At 32.8% G+C, this 18,957-nt stretch overlaps 1 protein-coding gene across 1 annotated transcript in view; it reads right to left on the bottom strand.

Annotated features, from left to right (window-relative positions):
- Positions 1-322: 322 nt before the first annotated feature.
- The window catches only part of LOC129984985 (uncharacterized), a 122,382-nt gene continuing 103,747 nt past the window's right edge, over positions 323-18,957 (bottom strand). Inside the window, exons 16-29 of the mRNA XM_056094920.1 lie at positions 18,033-18,233; positions 14,978-15,076; positions 14,324-14,425; positions 12,632-12,736; positions 11,632-11,730; positions 8,625-8,723; positions 6,828-6,953; positions 4,855-4,962; positions 4,554-4,751; positions 3,807-3,905; positions 3,598-3,705; positions 1,957-3,307; positions 1,110-1,241; positions 323-625 (exon numbers count right to left, since the gene is read on the bottom strand). Coding sequence (XP_055950895.1) covers positions 495-625; positions 1,110-1,241; positions 1,957-3,307; positions 3,598-3,705; positions 3,807-3,905; positions 4,554-4,751; positions 4,855-4,962; positions 6,828-6,953; positions 8,625-8,723; positions 11,632-11,730; positions 12,632-12,736; positions 14,324-14,425; positions 14,978-15,076; positions 18,033-18,233 — 2,958 coding nt within the window. The 3' untranslated portion in view covers positions 323-494. The remainder of the gene's footprint in view (positions 626-1,109; positions 1,242-1,956; positions 3,308-3,597; positions 3,706-3,806; positions 3,906-4,553; positions 4,752-4,854; positions 4,963-6,827; positions 6,954-8,624; positions 8,724-11,631; positions 11,731-12,631; positions 12,737-14,323; positions 14,426-14,977; positions 15,077-18,032; positions 18,234-18,957) is intronic.

Here is an 18,957-nt window from a genome sequence, read left to right as displayed (position 1 = left end):
AATTATTTCTCTTCTTGAATTTTTGTTGCTCTAAATTTGTGACCAAATATTAAATGATTTTATAAAAACATTAAAAAAAAATATTTTACTTACTTTTATTGTTAATTTGTTTCTAATTTAGCGCTAAAAATATATAGAATCTTCAGACGTATCGTATAGAAATTTTAAATAGAAAAAATGTTTTTATACAACTCAATTTTTTAAAAAATTAAAAGTTCCACCAATAGTGTCACATAAGGACTATTTATTTTCTAAAATATATTATAAAACTTTGAATGGACAAAGAACTTGTTTGTTATATTCACATTAGATTGTTTGTGACAAACATTTTACAAATTATTTTTATCTACATATCTAAAAATACTTCTGCGAGTCAAGCACAGTGAAGTTTTGATCTGTAGATGACCCATTGGCCCGACTTGGACAGGCATCGCACCTTATTTTAATTTCAGGAAGCACCAAAGTGAGGTCATACGAAAAAGTCACTTTTCAGTTCAATCTCCTGGATGAGATTCTTCTGGCAGTTCCATCTTGATGTCAGCTCCCGTCACTTCCAGGTATTTGACAACGATAGATGGCCAATCTACGACTTTGGCAATGGGTCGTCCAGCTGTGAGATTTTGCACTGAAACAAAAAATTTTTTAGTTGTCTTTTTACAATTTTTAGCTTGAATTAGTTCATGTTGTAAAGGTGGAATTCTGCACAGTTGTGTTTGTAATATAATATTTTACTAATTTCATAACATAATTATTAATTAATTAATTTTGATTCCATATGAGTGGCACCAACTGCAATTTAGTGTCAAGTTTTTATAATATTTTTAGTAGTGACTTATAAATTAATATTTTAAAAAAGTCTACGTCTTAGAAGCCTAATAAAAGTGTGCGTTTGGAAAATTATTTTCAATACATAAATTTAACAAAATCTTATTTTAGTAATAATTTAATTTACATCATTTATGGCCTTGGAACTTTCATCTATTATTCTTTTGTTCTTTATAAAAGTCGAATTTTATTATATATAGCAGTTCTAACGTTATAAATCCCCCTTTCATTTTTTTTTATTTCAGGAGAAAAAAAAAAAAAAAAGGGAAAAGGGAAAAACTTACCGACAGGCATAATCTGTTGCGATCTACGTGTGCATCTCCTTTGCCATGCTGCTGGCATGATTCGCGGTACATCTCCGCGTTGGATTGCCGCGTCCCTTTTAGTTTTCATCATGTGCAGTTGTGGTTTCATACCTGCAAGGAAATCAGAGAAAGAACCGCATTTTTACTAAGATCACCTTTGCTTGTGCATTTCCAATGAGAAATTGCTAGATTTCTAAATTCATAATTAAAAAATTTATGCAAATTGATTATATAATATTGTGTAAAGCTGGTTTTATTTATTTTGCCTCTTCTCTATACATTGCGATGCTATATTTTGAAAAGTAAGATACTGTCCTCATGTGGATCAAAGATAAAGCATTCTTTTAATCTCTCATTAGTTTGGGAAAGATTAATCAAAATTTGATGTCTTTGTTAGCATAATATGCTCTAACTTCTGTGATCAAAAAATAAACACGTATCGAAAATTCTGCCCATTTATATAAAAGTTAATTTTTAATTACTTTATGTGAATGTTTTTAAATACTTCTTGTTAAAAAGCTTCCATAACAATAAATAAAAAATTAAAATCTTGTTATACGAAAACTTTTTTAAGTGAAACAATCTTTAAAAAAAGAGGGGGAGGCAAGATGTTAATTCAAATCAGGGCTTTAAAAAAAAGGCTGTGCTTCGAATCGGATTAGAAATTTAGAATGCCCCCCCCTAAAGTACGATCGGTTGATTCTTGATAAAAATAGAGAAACTTAAACGACTTTTAATCGAGCTTCAGTATGCTATTTGAAATTGAAACTGACCTTATTCTGAGCTAGTAAAGTTCATAGTATTGAGATGAATCGTGTATATATACCTGTGATTTTCTTCGGACATCGGTAAAAGAGTTCTCCGAATAGAGTGAAAAGGCAAATAGGTGATGGTGAAGGTGACGTCTTATTCATATTTCTGATGAGCTTCGCTCGTCCGAACTTCCATTCTGTATCGGACTGCGCCTGGATCCTCTGGTATGTATTTGACATCATGGCGATCAACAGATTGATTAACACAATCACGGTGACCATCATATAAATCCCAAATACCACCTTCATGATGGCTTTTGAGAATCCAGGGCTCAGGTGCATCGGTGGCATGTAATCCGGTTCCACCAGACCGAAGAGTGCGAAGAAGAGCATCTCGAAAGTGTCGATTGGTGACTGAAATACGACTAGCGCAAGGTTGTCCGCGCCTTTTGGAAGGAATACTGGTTGGTAGATTGCGCATAAGTGCAGGGAAAAACCGACTAAAAATATGCCCAGAATAGCCAAGAATCGCATCAGATCTTTGATGAGATCCCTGATGATGACTGTCCATGGTCCGAACAGGTGATGGAATGTTAAGAAGTTTAAGAATTCCACGAAGCAGAGCAAGAGGGCAACGGCGAGGAATTGGTTGCGGATGTACAAGCATACCAAAATAGAGTGGTCGTCTGAGAAAACCAGTGCTACGACATGCGTTAAAATGCCCATGGACCCCACAGTCATGATGATGACTTTTATGAAGCCTAAGCCTTCTCTGTCTTTTGGGTTTGTCGCATCGGATACCCACAAACCGATTAGCCATAAAAGAAGCAACCACTCATGTATGTATGGAATGAGATGAGTCGATTTCCATAAAGGCAACCAGGGATTGACAATAGTGAACGAAAGAAGGATGATGAAGAATATGTGTGATACCAGGTAAGACATGAACTTGATGATAGGGATGCTGGTGAATCTGTGGCCCAGTGGTAAGGAGAAGGCGACCCAAACTAAAGGACATATTAAAAAAGAGAAAAACATGAGGGTCATTTTCCAAGAGGCCCACTGCAAGCTGCCCATCCACAAGTCCGTCAAGTATTTTTGCACTGCTGGATGGGCCACGACCTCTTTCTGCTGAAGCTCGATGAGAACGTCCAAAAATGGTTGATTCTGGGAGTCTACTGATCTCAGAAGTGTTCCTGTGTTGTACGAGATTGCTGTTATGCCTAGCAAATCAGCTGCCATAGCTTCGCAAAACATAGCCATCACTTCCAAGTCCCGTGCACGATCTTTCTCTTTGAGTGAAAGTAATTGGTAACTCCGTGCCATTTTTGCTGCTGTTTCTATCGGTGCGGCTGAGACTAACACGAATTCCAAAACTGGTTTGTTCGCGTGTGCTTTGCTTGAGACCATTAAATCGATGAGGAACTGTAAAGAATAGTGAGAAAAAAAAATAAAGATTCATTTATTAGAATTTATAATCTAGAATTCAATAAATTAAAATTTCCGATGTGCACATAATTGTTTAATTAACAAGTTCTTACTATACTTAAATTTTTCACACATAAACTAAATGAGATAAATGCCAAATTAGGATTTTACACTGATCAGATCCGTCTCTAAAGGTTTGTGATTATTTTAAATAAATATTAAAAATATAATTTTTTTTATGTATATCGTATTTTGAATTATTTTTTGCCTTAAATTTTAGAACTTACATTGCTATCTGCCATTAGAGTGTGCGTGTCGTGTTCTTTCTTGAGTAGGTAATTCAAAACGTCATAATGTCCCGCTCCAGCTGCCAAACAGAGAGGTACTTTTCCATCCTAAATGTTAGAAAAGATAATTATTTTAGTTCAGAATCTGTTTTATCGTTCCTGGTTTTTAAATCTTAGAATACATTCAATGAGAAAAAAATTTCATTTACATTTGTGGCAGCTGTGGGAGATGCTCCGCTGTTAACGAGCAACTGAACAACATCGAGGAAACCGTGCCTCGTGGTATAATGAAGCGCTGTCCATCCATTCTGTAAAAAAAAGGACATGACGTAACAAATTACTTTTTAAAGGAATTTATTATTTTGTAGTATCTTAAGAAACTGAAAATATTGTAAGTATATGATAATTATTTATTATTTGTAATAAATGTATGATTATTCTCAAACTAAAGCCTCGTTGTAAGGAAATAATCCATGAAAACGGTCAATGCGTCACAGGAGATTTTTTACGAAATATCTTATAGGAGTTTAAATAAATGAATTCGAACTTTAGCATTTTATAAATATAAAGAATTAAGGTCACGGCATTGTAACTTGTATGCTGGTCATTTACAAAAATAGCTGAAACACCACTACAATCATAAGTGAGTGTAGCATATTATTTCTAGATAATGAATCATTTGATTTTTCAGATTCGACATGATAGTATTATATTCTGCTCTGATAACCGTTTTCATTGTAATGAGCCCCCTCGGCTGATAATTATAATCAGAGAAAGATTTCTATGAACCATCAAGAATATGCAGTTGCATATAGCGAATCAAACACTGCTTATTTTCAATTCCGATTCTAAACTAACTTGTTCTTGTGTGTTAGCAATCACACTAATGTCTCTACAATATATTTTATATTTCCACTGGTAAAAATTAGCCTTTATCTGAAAGTGAAATTACTTACATTATCTGCGACATTGATATCAGCACCTTGACCGAGGAGTAATCCGACCATTTCTCTGTGTCCTTGTGCGGCCGCCATGTGAAGCGGCGTTCGACCTTGTTTATCCGCCGTCTGAAGCTGATCAGTGGAACGACTCAGCAAGAGACCGGCCACGGCTAAGTGGCCACCTCGAGCGGCGAGATGCATTGGCAATATACCCTACAAGCGAATGGAGAATATGTTAATTATCTGTAAAAGAAACCATTCTCGGGATAATTATCTTTAGCTTTTGAATTTTGTAATGATATTTGAGAACACTTACCTGTACTACTGTAGCACAATCAGTTTGGACTCCGGAACTATTGAGCAAAACACGGACTACACCTTCATGACCGGATTCTGCTGCTAAATGCAGTGGAGTGAAACCATACTGAAAAACAAAATGCATAATATTGGCATTTTTTTGTTGTTGTTGTTTACGAGGGTATAAATCTATATAAAAGAAACAGAGGGGAATTTTCAAAATTATATTATAGACTTTTTATTCAGAAGTATAAAAGTATCCGAATTTGAAGTATCCTCCACACAATAGTAATGCAGGGATGGCGTCAATGTGTACAGAAGGAAAAAAAAGCTTAATGGATATTCTTGAATTTTTTCTCAACGTTCAAGAATATATATTGGGGCCTAGTGGCCACCAAGTCAGTTGGTGCTATGCGTGTTCGTCTGATTTTTTTAAAAATTTCTCTCGTGATGACTGAGAGCAAAGATACTGAATCTAATTCGATCAAATGCTTAAGATTCTACAGGTATTTAGGTGAAGATGCTTAAGATTTAAAAATGGTCGCACAACAGTGGAAAGTGAGTAGCATTCTGTGAGACCACAAACCGTTCGGAATGCAATTATTGTTGTGAATGGCAAAGAATACTAACACCCATTTCTCTGTGATGCAGTTCGGCGCAAAAAGCTGGATTTGGATGGCGAAATACTGAAAGCTGCACCATGACAATACTGCGCATACATTATACTTTATCCAGAATTTCTTGGTGAAGTATGGATTTCCAACTGTTCGCCAATCTACTTTTCTTCAGATATGACTCCTTGCGATTTGTGGTTATTTCTAAAGTTGAAGGTGATATTGAAAGGATCTCGTTTCGAGAGTAGAGAAGAGGTAATGCAGAATGTGACGGCCGTGGATAAGCAGCATTTCAAAAATGCTTTTAGCAGTGGAAGTATCAGTGGGCTAAGTATATGGAGTGCAAGGAGCGTACTGAGAGAATTGGGGTCCCAATTACATCAAGTTAAAAAAATTCAGGCGAAAATCGGACCGTTTTGTACGGCACTCGTATTATAAAAAAGGAAGCCCGAGATTTTTCTGATATGATAGAAAAGAATGGAGTCATTTGAGTAAGTATGATTTATTGAAGGAAAGTGGAATAAATGGCTGGTTCGATAATCATCGTGAGACTATAGTTTTGACTACAAATATTGATTTTTTTTTTGTAACTTTTACAGAATGTATTTGTACAAAAAGAACAGGTGATGAAATAAATTTAATAAGAGATTAAATTTTAAAATAATGATAAATAGTTGTGTTATTAAATTTATATTAGACGTGTTAGTTTACATTAAGTCCTTTCCAGGTTTTAATTATGCAATGAAATATCGCACTTTAAAAATCATAAGCTAAAATTTAGTCTTTCGCTTCCACTATTATTCGATACGGATCTCATAAAGTATCCCGATTATTCGTACCATTTACTCTTACAGTACCCCAATTACTCTTAATTAAAAAAAAAAAAAAAAAAAAAAAAACGAATTTTACCTTGAAGCAAAATAGACAATTTTGTCTTCTAATATATTATGAGAATAAGATTGAAACTTTAATGTCTTATGGTGACAACAGGATGCATATTGAATATATTATTGAATCAATTTACAGCATGTACATAACAACGCGAATGCTAAAAAAAAGAAAAAAAATTTTTTTTTTTTTTACTTGCAACAGCATACTTTTTGTTTCACTAGTGCGATATATTTTATTTTGTTCTCTTGAATTAAAAATTGCTACTTGAAAAGTAAGGTATTTAAGTTTATATTTATCATAGTTCACATTTAAAAAAAATGAACTACAGCTCGGTGTTGTTGATTTTCAATGTATTGTTTCTTAGTCTTAAATCACATTTAAAACAAAATAGGATTTTTAAAACAATTTTACAATGATTTGTTCAAAAGATAATTGAAACGAAAACAGTCAAGGATTAAATAAAATTTAATAATCTGTTTCAACTTACATCATCGCTGAGGCTTGTGTCTCCTGGTCTCTCACTCGGTATAGTGGCGGGGATTTGAGTTAACATTTCTTGAACGAACTCCGTCTGCCCACAACTTGCAGCTACGTGTAGAGCCGTCATCCCCGTCTGCATAATTAATGGCGTGAATATCATTTTATAAAGTAAACGATAATTGCACATCTTTATAATATATATCAAAAACGAAACAGTTACTATTCAAATAAAAAAAAGTTATTTAAGGTATAAAATAAAGGAAAACGCAAATATATCTAGATAAGCCTTGGGGAGAGGGGGAGATGAAAAGAATGTTCGTAAAAATATTTATTGCCATTTTTTAATATTCTTGCTTAAAATGAATGCATTTTAATCATATTTATTAAAAAGTACGATTTAAAAACAGTTAAACAGCAAATGACTTATCTGATCAAACAATATAAAAAAAAAACTACTATGAAGGGTGATGATATTTAATCTATTAAATGTTGCAGAATTTAATTTATTTTTTATGGTAGTTATTTTGAATAATTACAAAGAGCACTGGGCGTTCTTCCCTGAAAGCTTTCTCGTATATTCTCATATGTAGGTGGTTGAGCCCTCCCTCTTTCATAAAAGTTAAGAACACTGACAAGGCTCTCAAAGCCAAGATTTCCCAGACTTTTATTTTCAGAATCTCACACGTGTCGGTTTTGGGTTTCGTAGTATGGTAGAAAAAACACGTATGCATTTTAGACTTTTTAGTCAGTTGATGATGTTGTTGTTTCTGATGGCACTTGTCATAGACAAACAAGTTGACTCAGTTAGCGAATTTAAGCCGAAATGTTTTCGTCTCTTGTTTTTCAGTAGCGCCATCTAGGGCCAAGAGTACGTCTTAGCTACTCATGCGTCACAGCCCTTTTTACGGTGAGGACTTCATTCATTCAACCGCAGATCGTAATTTAGATCTAAACCAGAGAACGATCATCTCTGATCCAGTACCCCCAGTGGTATTACTTTCGGCATGGAGGACCTCTGTGACCACGACATATTTATACGTGAGCCAGTTACCACCACACACGGTGAGTCTTCGGCTTGCGGGTTCGAACTCACAACCCAAGGGACGCCCTACCAACCAGACTATCCCGGCCTACAGTCAGCTGATTTAAACCAAAATCGCATAATAAGCTGTTTTAGTTGGAAGATCTCATACCACATTTCATTTATTTATGTTTTTGTTCAAGCATCTAGCTCAACACTTTGGAATTATCATGTTCACAGACTGACATTTCCGAAAATGTGTTTTTCGGACTCGCATTTAGAAACGTGGAGGTACATCAAATTAAATTTTTTTAACGATTGCAACACTTACTCCGTGTTTTTTTCTATATAAGAAAATTAAAAAAAGAATGACTTAAAATTTATTGAAGGAAATAGCCTAATTAGTTTGATTTTCCGGATTAATTACCCTTTTTTTGAAACAAAACCTTCTATTTAAGATAGGACTGATAAGTTTAAATTACTTTGAACTATTCTTTTTTAAGATATATAGCTTCATGGAAATAGTACAAAAAATATTACCAATGAAAACGAATAAAAATAAAAATATTCTTAATTAATGCTTATTAACCGAGATTTCTTAATTCTGTTATTTAGTTATGTGGATTATAAGCATGAAAAAGTTATTGAAGTTTTTTTATAGATATTTAAAGTAAAGATATTAAGTTTCTTAAATATTATTTGATATAATATATTGAGGTAATTATTGAATTAGAAAGAAATAATTGCGTGAAACCAGCCATTCCTCGTAGATGAGATGCTTACCTTTTTACTGCAGACTCGCCAGGAAACTGCAGATTTCAGTGCTTGTAAAACCTTGACATGTCCGTCTTTAGCAGCAAAATGCAATGCGGTGTATCCGTCCTAAAGTGAAAACAGAAAATTTAGGGCTATTTATTAACAAATGTTCAGAAAATGACTCAATTATCATTTTCCTTCCATCTCCATTTTTGTGTTCTAATATACAGGGTGTTTATAAAGTCCCGGACCCATTTTGATGTTTAATAACTCATAAAATAATGAAGATATAAACAAACTTATGGCATTTATTGATGGAATAACTCGTATATTTTCCTTTTCAGGTTTGAATATTTTTACTTTTGTAAATATCGTCTGCACGTGTGGTTAACTTCAGATAATTTCATTTTCCAGTCTAAATATCTGTACTTTTCTAAATATGTCTGCTTATTAATTGCATTTTTCTCTTTTGTTTTTGGAAACTATTGCAATGTTATGTTTACTTTTGATGTGTTTGTTCTATGTAGTACTTTTGCATGTGATGTTTTATTCGAGCGGATATTAAGGAGAATGCATACACCACAAGAGAAAGCACAGATTTTATGGTGGTTCATAGAAACGAAATCGATAGTGCAAGCACAGAGAAATTTCAGAAGAATATACCAAAAAGATCCTCCATCCAAAAACAGCATCTTGCGGTGGAAAAAGAATTTTCTAGAAATTGGAAGTATCGCAGATAAGAAACGTTCCGGACGTCCTTGCACAAGTGATTTTGATGTTGAGCGTGTCAAAGAGACATTTTTACACAATCCTAGAATATCTGTGAGATCAGCGGCAACAGAATTGGATATGCCAAATTCGACGGTGTGCAAGGTTATTAAGAAAAAATTAAGACTGCGTGCATACAAAGTTCAAATTGTTCAAGTTTTGGAACCGAACGATAGGCCTAGGAGGATGGCCTTTGCAACAGATATGCTAAGGAGGATAAAAGATGCTGCTGATTTTCTGAAGAGCATAATGTTCCTACGATGAAGCATCCTTTCATGTTTCTGGCATTGTTAATCGCCATAATGTGCGCAAATGGCTCTGTGGATGCCCACATGCTTGTCGCTACCTGGCGTGAAATTGACTATCGACTTGATATTCTCCGTGCTACGAAGGGGGCACACGTGGAAGTTCATTGACAAGGGTCATGAAACTTTTTGAGTCTATTTAACCATTTATGTTATTAATTTAAATCTATCTTTATTATTTTACGAGTTATTAAACATCAAAATGGGTCCGGGACTTTATAAACACCCTGTATAATAGCCTGCTTACTATTCATATATATTTAAAGGAGAGTTTCTCGACGCAGTTATAATTTTCATGATAGGGAATAGAAAAGAATACTAGTTTTGATTAAAGCAATCTGCGACTCGATGATCGTTTATTAATTGTTTATTTGCATCTACATTTCAAGTTTTCAAAAGTGCAGTTAATGTGTGAATGAGTGTAAAATATCAAATCTAGCAAGAAAGATTTATAATATAATTGTGAAAAATTAAATATAGATGTAAACTGATTTATCAGTTCCATGAATAAAATTTAACAAGCAATTTCGCAGATGCTTTAAGATAGATAAATTTTGCATAATCATCAGATGAAATATTGGCTTTAGCATTTTGTTTTATCTAAACTTACTTGAAACCAAAATCTGAAAATGTAATTGTTATAAAATATTAATGACATAAAAGGAACAATATATGCAAGATATCCCCAAAAAAGTGAAACACTCTTTTAGTTTCTTAATTATTGTAATCAGACTTGTAGTTTTAATTGTTAAGTATCATCAAATAAGGTATCCAAATTTTAAAAATACTTTGATTTTTGTAGAGTGTGAAAATAAATTTTTTTACGACACCCATAGTAAAGAAGTATCAATGAATAATCTCTGTCGGCTGAACAACGTTATATGTAATGAGCAAATTTCTTTCAGGTCATGATGATTGGAAGGACTATTAGACAAATATTTGCATATGATAGTTTTTCTATGTTGAATAAATTTGCATTTCGGAAATAAATGTTTCGATCGAAATTTGTAATGAGGGAATCTTAAAAAAAAACCCTGTTTCTGCAAATTTTTTAGAAAGAAGCGTAAAACTTTGTGTATGCTTACAGGATCGTAAGAGAAACATTGGATTAGCTGATGCTTTTACACCATAAGGGGTGTATAAAAGTTTATTATTTTTTAATATTTTACCAGGAATCTCAACAGACGTCAGTGTGTTTTAAAACAATTGCCCGCCTTATTGAATGAAACTTAGTAATTGGAAGTATATGTTTAAGTTTAATATTGAGGAAACAAAGATTTTCCCTTTTTGGGGGGGCACAGAAAAAAAATGATACTTATTCTGATTTGATTTTTTTTTCTCCCAGTTAAATTTAAGAATAATATTTTTATTTTTAATAAAATGTACGGATAAAATATGAAAAAGACGAATTTTTTTTAAAAAAATGAGGATTAAATTCTTTTAGAAATAAAAATGATTAGATATCTCAAGCTTTCGAAACAACCATATTTTATTTATATCATAGTTAAAGTTACGGTTATTGCTGGAAATTATTATCACTCAGAGCGATTCGGAAACTTACGCTCAAGCAACTACCTTTCTGTCTAAAAATGCAATATAAAAATATCCTTGAAATTAAAAAAAAATTAAAATCTGTTTAATGAAGTAATTAAAACGGCATAAAAAGTATCTTGTAGCAATTGCATTACTCTTATCTTCTCTTTTGGATACTAGATGGCGATGCCTGATTAGGCCATCCCATAGTGCATTGCGATTGTAATTGGAATGAGATGCGATGCTGAATTGTGAAGCCGCGCGCGTGAATGTCTTGTCTTTGTGTTTGTTTAGTGTGTGAATGTGATTATTAAAAGAAATGTTCCTAAAAACATTCGCCCTGTTGCTTCCTGCATGGATCATAATAATCTACATACCACCACAATCTTGTATATTATAGAAAACAAAACCAGAAATGAGGCACTTACGGCATTTTCTTCCGTTGCCGAGGAACCAGCTTCAATAAGCACTTTCACCACTTCAGCGTGTCCTCCAGAGGCTGCCAAGTGAAGCGCCGTGTTTCCGGTCTAATTGGAAAGGAAAGGACGATTAAATGAAATTTAATCGATGAGATGAGTCAAATTGTTCATATAAGGACTTTCATTAGCGAAGCATTTGTATCAACAATTCTGCATAAAGGCCGCTATCTTCGATACTAAATATAATTGGCGGAATTTTGGAGGGTGGGGGGTAGTTATAGCAAAATTACTGAATAATATGACTTAATTCTGATATAAAATTTTAGATGTTGTTGTTATTTTTTTTCTCAAATTTAAAAAACACCAAAAACTTTTTTTTTTAAATCTATTAAAAATGAAAATTTTGAAAAGAAAATGTCTCTTAAACTTAAACATGGTAGTCCAAACTTTAACAAAACTCAGCAACTGCCTAATAAAAAGACGATTTTTCAAAATCCTCATTGACAATGTCGCGGTCAGTTACATTCTAGAATCATTTCAGTTTTGCCTCTTATATCAATAGTATGAATTTTAATATTAAAAGTTTTATAAAGATGCTGGTATTTCCATTTGTCGATAAATTTAATAGCGTCTAAATAAAATGGTGGCTTTAAAACTTTAATGCATTTTTGCAGATTAGTTTAATTTGGTCTGGTTTAGTTATATTAACGTCCCGCTTTAAAGCAATACTAAGGGTATTTTGAGGTGGACCTCGTCATTTTGAACCGCGGTCAGATGATGAGAGCAATAACTAAGCTGGAAACCCCCTCTCCAAACTTTCACACTGCACCAGCAGAAGGACATTTGGCCCCGATGGATTTAACGTGCACCAAACCGCTTACAGGATGGTTCTTCGGTGGAATCGGGTCTCGAATCTGAAACCCTTGAGTACTGATGGAGAGAACTTACCACCATGCTACTGTAGCCTGAACTTCTGCAGAATTACAAAGAAGTAGGAAAAGATACTTACCAAATTTCGTGCTGAGGTCACCATAGATCGATTGAATTTCATCAGCTCTTTAATGACAGCCACACTTCCTTTCATGGCTGCGATATGGGCGCAGGTGAAGCCATTCTGCGGAAGAAAAGGTTTCATAGTTGAAAATTATCCTGATTAATACATTTTTTTAAAATGAACTTCTCCTTTTTTTGATTTTTGAAATGAGTGTTGACGAATTCATTCACTTTTCCATTTTGCCTTACTTATCGCTGTTCTGTCAATAGCACGTATATAAATGAAACTGCATTCAAATATCGCGGATAATCAGTATTTAAATTATCCTTTAAAAAAATACGAAAGGCTCTACCCTAGATTTCTCTCTCAAACCAGCCGGAGTGGTCTCTCCAAAATTTTCTCACATACTCTCTAATAAACTTGTCATCCCAGAGTACACCTTACATGGCATTGGCGTACAATAGTTACGAAATATTAGCTCTTTTGGCGTGACTTTAGCATTTTTACTATATTTATCGTATGATCCTCGGCTATTAATCCCTGGCATACGTTTAATAATACCCGAAAATCGAATTTGTCTTTTAGACACATTTCTCAACCAACTGAAACAAAGATTTGACACAGAGCTTCACTTGTAGTCCCAAAATCCTGTACCACATTTATCGCTTTTACTTATTTCTGAAAGTACAGACAGTCAACCCGCAAGTAGATATGGCTCAAGATTGGACAGGTGTCTACACTATATATATTAAATCTGTGCATCGAATTTTCTATTTAGTTCTATCCGTTTAGTAAATATCGTGTTAACTTGTATTCGAACAGCCGGATAGACGAACTTCTACTGAACAAATTTTTTGCTAAGACCGTATACCAAATTTCAACCATCTAGTTCGACGCGTTTTTGAGTTGTCTTTCTCACAGACAAACGGACGGACGGATATTTTTCAAAAATGGGTTTTTTGAACTCAAGGAGGTCTAAAATATGGAGATTCGTCAAAGTCTCGAGTTCAAGTTTTTTGACGATTGCTATACTTTCTCTATACTACGTGTACGAGAAAGTAAAAATGAATGTATTTATCGTAGTTTCCTATTTCAATTTTTCATTTTTTTTCTCATGTGAAAGAGTTTTCACATGAAGACGAAGAATTACCAGTGCAATCGAAATAAACCTGATCAACTGAAAAGTTTTCAAAATTTCACTGTTTAAGTTATAAACAAGCAATGATAAGCAAAACACGTTTTCATCCGGGAACTCTATTGAAATAAAAATATGCTAAAACTCAGAAATCTAAAATAAAAGGCATCGAATTTTAAATATTTTACTAAATATATAAATTTTTTCAACGACATTTTAGAAATGCGAAGTGATATAAATCATCAAAAATAAATATAACTTTTAAATGACTAACGAAATGATAGGGGGCAGTTCTGTCACCCTAAATAGAATAAATTATTTTTCATTTTTCAGTAAATCATCAGTTAAGTTGCAAATATAAATTTTAATGAAGAAATTTTTTCTCAAACATCTTTGCCGTTGACTTTACTCACATGTAGTATTTCATTTTACAATATTAAATAATCAAGACGACATTAATAGAATTGTTTCAGAAAAATTTTATTCATTCACAGTTGGGATCTTTTTACTTTCTATGCTGAAAAATCGATCCAATTGGATAATGAGGTAAAGTAAAAATAGCCTCTACTTACTGAATTGGCCATCGACACCAATTCGGGCTTGTGCCGGAGGAAGAGCTTCACCACTTCGGGATGGTCGTTTTCGGCAGCCAGTAGTAATGGAGTTTGGCCCGTCTATCCAGAGAAAGAGAGAGATGTATTTCTAAACTGAGAGCAATGGCAACAGAGGCAGAAAACTAAATGAACGGAATTTTTCATGAAATAAAATACATTTCACTAGAAAACTATTTTTTTAAATTGGACAACTTCTGCTTAATACGAATAAGAGTCGCCTACATGATCGTTCGAATTGTACCAAAAAATTTCTTTCAAATAAAATATATAATTATTGATCACAGAAATGCATTATCGTTGATAGGATTATTGTATCATCCTAGCAATGCTAATTTGAAGACTAAAGACGTTTTGGATAAATTCGTTCATCTCGGAATAGTAAATATAGTTCAGAAGAATATGTAACATTTTACACTAGCTGAAACACCCTAGAAAAAGAAATATATCTCTGAATTAGTTAATTAATTGCTCTGATCTATAAATTACCTTTTATAATGTAAATATTGAAATTAAAAAAAATGAAATTTTTCTTTTATATTAGCCTACTAATATATTATAAGAAAATATATTAGTTTTTTTTTAAATTCTATATAGCAATGAGAGTTGTCTTACATTATCAATCGAGTTCGCATCAGCTCTCATTTCCAACAGCACGCTGCAGACGTCGAGTTTTCCGTTCTCCGCTGCTAAGTGAAGAGGTGTTCGTTTTGTCTGAAAAATACAAAAGTAATTTTTTTAAGGAAATTTTCCAGAAATATTTCTTATTTCAGAGATGTTATTTATATTGAAATGCTTTCTGTTTTCATCAAGTGGAAGGGTAGTATTAATTCATGATATTAACTAACATTATATGCAGATACTGAAATGCTTTATCATACGTCAAGATACACTTTTAATACCAGCAACTGTTTATAGTGTCAATGAAATGGAATTTTTCAATGGAACGGTTTTCGCGTAATATCAATAGCAAAACAATTAAAAAACTGATTTTAGAAATTTTCCTGTTTATTTTAAATCTAGAAATTTTTTTTTGTATAAATTGAATTATTTGTTATTAACACAAGAAAAAAATTTTAAAAAAATTAAGGATAAACGAAATGCTAAATGGGAATAAAATGAAACATGAGATTTCAATTGATCATATATCCTTTATATGGGAAACTGAAATATTAATTTGAATATTATGAATTTTAAGCTTATTATAAATTTTCATATTATGCACTTTGCATATTTAATTATGTTTAAAATAGCACTTTGTTTTCAATATCTGTCATCAAAGATGAATGCTTTCTCTAACAAAAACTGATTTCAATTTTATTAATAGCAAAAGAGTGAAAGGTGAATTTTAGTATTATTTTTATGAGTGATTTTCGATAAGAAAGAAACATTTTTTTACTGATTTTGATTGTTGTTTATATCTTATTTGTCGTTAATTTATATTTATTGCACAGATACAAAATTCTTATTTTTCATTATACAGCATAATTTATTCGAAGTAATTTATAGGAAAAGCTCGTCTTTAGAAAACTATATTATCAACCAAATTCCAGCAGCTTTTTATAAATCACTGTAAAGAGACATTCTTATGCCTAATTTGATAGGCTTTGCATATCGTTAGAAACATACTCCATCCCCTAAATAGTTCATATGTTTGAAGTTATTTTGGGGAGATGGACTTAAAATAAATATGGCCCACACGGACAATGAGGTATCAGAATTCATATTTAAGCAGGTTTTAACTGTAAGATTCCCACCTTTGCAAAATCCAGGTTTTAGAAGCATCTTTAAAAATTATCCTTAAAAAACTCTTGCCTTTAGCGCTGGCTCGAAGAATGCGATAATAGTTTCAACTAGAAAAATATCCACCGAATTATATCACAAATTTCCATACCCGACACTGGAATAAGCAAGATATCATATTTGCAACCGTTTGAGGCCATTTTTTTAATATTTCATTTTCATATTAAATATTCTAAATGCTGTAGAGGCGGGGAAATGACCAATCCGCTTCATTATACCACCAGCCGCCTATTCACCATGCTTTTATACCTCGATAAACCTACCTAAATCTCGAACAAATCTTGCGGAGGAATAACATAATAAAGAACAAATTATCGAAAATTAAAACGAGAAATCTCGTCCACCCTTTCCAAGATAATGACAGACTCTTTCCCAGATATAGGTTCTGCATAATTCTTTATTTCAATGCTTCATTGATATTCCTAATCATTTCTTGGAGTAAACAAAGAAATATTACATCAATTTCATGAAAGGATTATTCCACCCACCCCCCATCCCCACCCCCAAAATATTGTATTGCGATGCGATATAGGCGTTCCTATGAATTTTTTTTTCATTAAAATTCTCTGCAGATAACCATTTAGGCATCAAGGGAATCGAACAGATTCCGATTTCGATGGGGCACTGGCAATGAATCATTCGAGATTGCTTTGAATGTGAATAGTATTGAATATATTGTAACTAAGTCCGCCTCGAGATAGTAGCAACCATATAACGAAAAGATTCAGTATAACTGAATTTGTTAATAATGCATTGGTTGAAACTGTCCAACGAGAGTTTGTTCTCAAAAACAGCAATACAGACTGGAAATGGAAAACGTAGTGAATGCCAAAAAATAAATTTTCCAAGAGGGCACAGTATAAGTTTCATGCTTTTAGTTTAATATTTAGAATAAGTTTCATATTTATCTTACTACGAACATTCGCAATCACTTGTTACAACTACTTTGAGCTAGTTAAACACTAACATATTTTTCTATGTAGAAAACGTTTTTTAGGTTTAGACTTGGGGTTTTTTAAATTTATTTTTATTTTTGTTTCTTACTGTGCTTTCCATTTCCAGTCTTCAATTTATTCTCTTATTATGTGGAGTATCTTTATTTTATTAAAAAAGGGTGTTAGACAAGGGCAAAGGTTCTGATTGACCGCAGTCTGAAGGGAATGCACAACAAATTCACAGTCTTAATCAAATTCTGAATAAGTTAATTTGAAGGGCCGGATATGAATTGAAAATTATTCTTCCGATTATGTAATATAATTATGTGACCTATTATTTTTCAGGCTGCAAGTTAGTGTTGGTATACGTTCTTTACTATAATTAGCAGGTATATTATAAACAGAGTGGGATGAATCTGGCAAACGAATAAATATCGTTCGCGTTTTGATTGTAAGGAGCAAATAAATCATTTATAAATTTAAGATACTTATAACTTTACGATAATATTTTTGAAAAAAATCTATCAACTAAGGTTGCTCCTTTTCAGTTGTAACCGATTCATTTTTTTTTTATTTTTTTTTTTTTTTTTTACAAAATTCAGTAACCAAAAAGGATTTTTATTGTGCGAATTATTATATTTTCAATACGAAAAATATATTTGCATTGTGCTCTGAAGTCTACATAATCTTCCCACATACTTCACATATCAAATGAAACTTAGCATTTGCATCTGTTTGTGGCATGCTGATTTAAGTTATTTCTTAATGGATATAACCAGTGCAAATTGATGTATTCTTTTGATACTATCCATGCTCATATGATAGAATAAATAAAGACCATTTAGTTGGTAACAGGTGTTATTTATCAGGGAGAAACGACATAAAAATACGCATCCACACCAAATTGCTGAAAGGAATCATATGTTTCTTACCAGAGTAAGAGCGTCCAGTGTGGCCCCGTACTGCGTGACCAACTTCTGGACGATTTCTGTGTACCCATTTCTTGCTGCCAGATGCAGGGGTGTCATGCCCTTCTTAGATCGGGCATTGGCGAAGGCCTTGTGCTTCAGTAGGATGTCTACCACTTCCCCGTGTCCAAACTCTGCAGCCAGGTGGAGGGCTGCTTTTCCCCCCTGCAAGAAATCACACATTATGAGTAAATGGCAATATTATTACAAAATTTTACGATGAGTTGATTGACTTAGTTGACTTTTACGATTAGTTGATTGAGAAAAGTCATAAGCCGATTCTAATGAAATTTTATTTTTGTGAGTGGTTTATAACATAGATAACGTTGGTTATCGTCAGAATGAGAAAGTGGCCGATGAGGTCAAAGACCTTGTCAAAGCGTTCCAATTTTAGAAACTTATGTGATTTTATCATAACAAACAAATAGCACATAAGCCTCAATTTCTTTCTACTAATTTATTTTCACCATTGAAATATATTTTTTTTTCTTTTCATGTTATTCTTCTGAATGTTATGTACTTCTGCTTCACTCTTAGACAGGGAATCAACGCGTTGCCATACATCAATAACAAAAAATTTGTTTTAAATATCAAGCACATGTTTGAAATCCATCATATTTCTCAAACACACCAAAATATTGCTTCCATTAAAACGTTAATAAACATAATAGTGCATTCATATTATTTCTTTGAAGCTGATTACCTGTATTAGAGATGCATTTATAATTTTTTTTAAAGAATATGTTATAATTTTTAATTGTTATTATTTAACTGAAGAGAAACATAAATATTGATTTTTTGAATAAATATTTTTTATGTAAATGTAATTGTTTACTTTATGAAGATAGAACTTGGCATTTATCTTCATAAAATCAAGCAAAAAAAAGTT

The sequence above is a fragment of the Argiope bruennichi genome, chromosome 9, assembly GCF_947563725.1.
Source record: "Argiope bruennichi chromosome 9, qqArgBrue1.1, whole genome shotgun sequence".
Lineage (NCBI taxonomy): Eukaryota > Metazoa > Arthropoda > Arachnida > Araneae > Araneidae > Argiope > Argiope bruennichi.
Note: the sequence above shows the minus strand (reverse complement) of the source record. Positions and strands in the feature narration are given on the sequence as shown.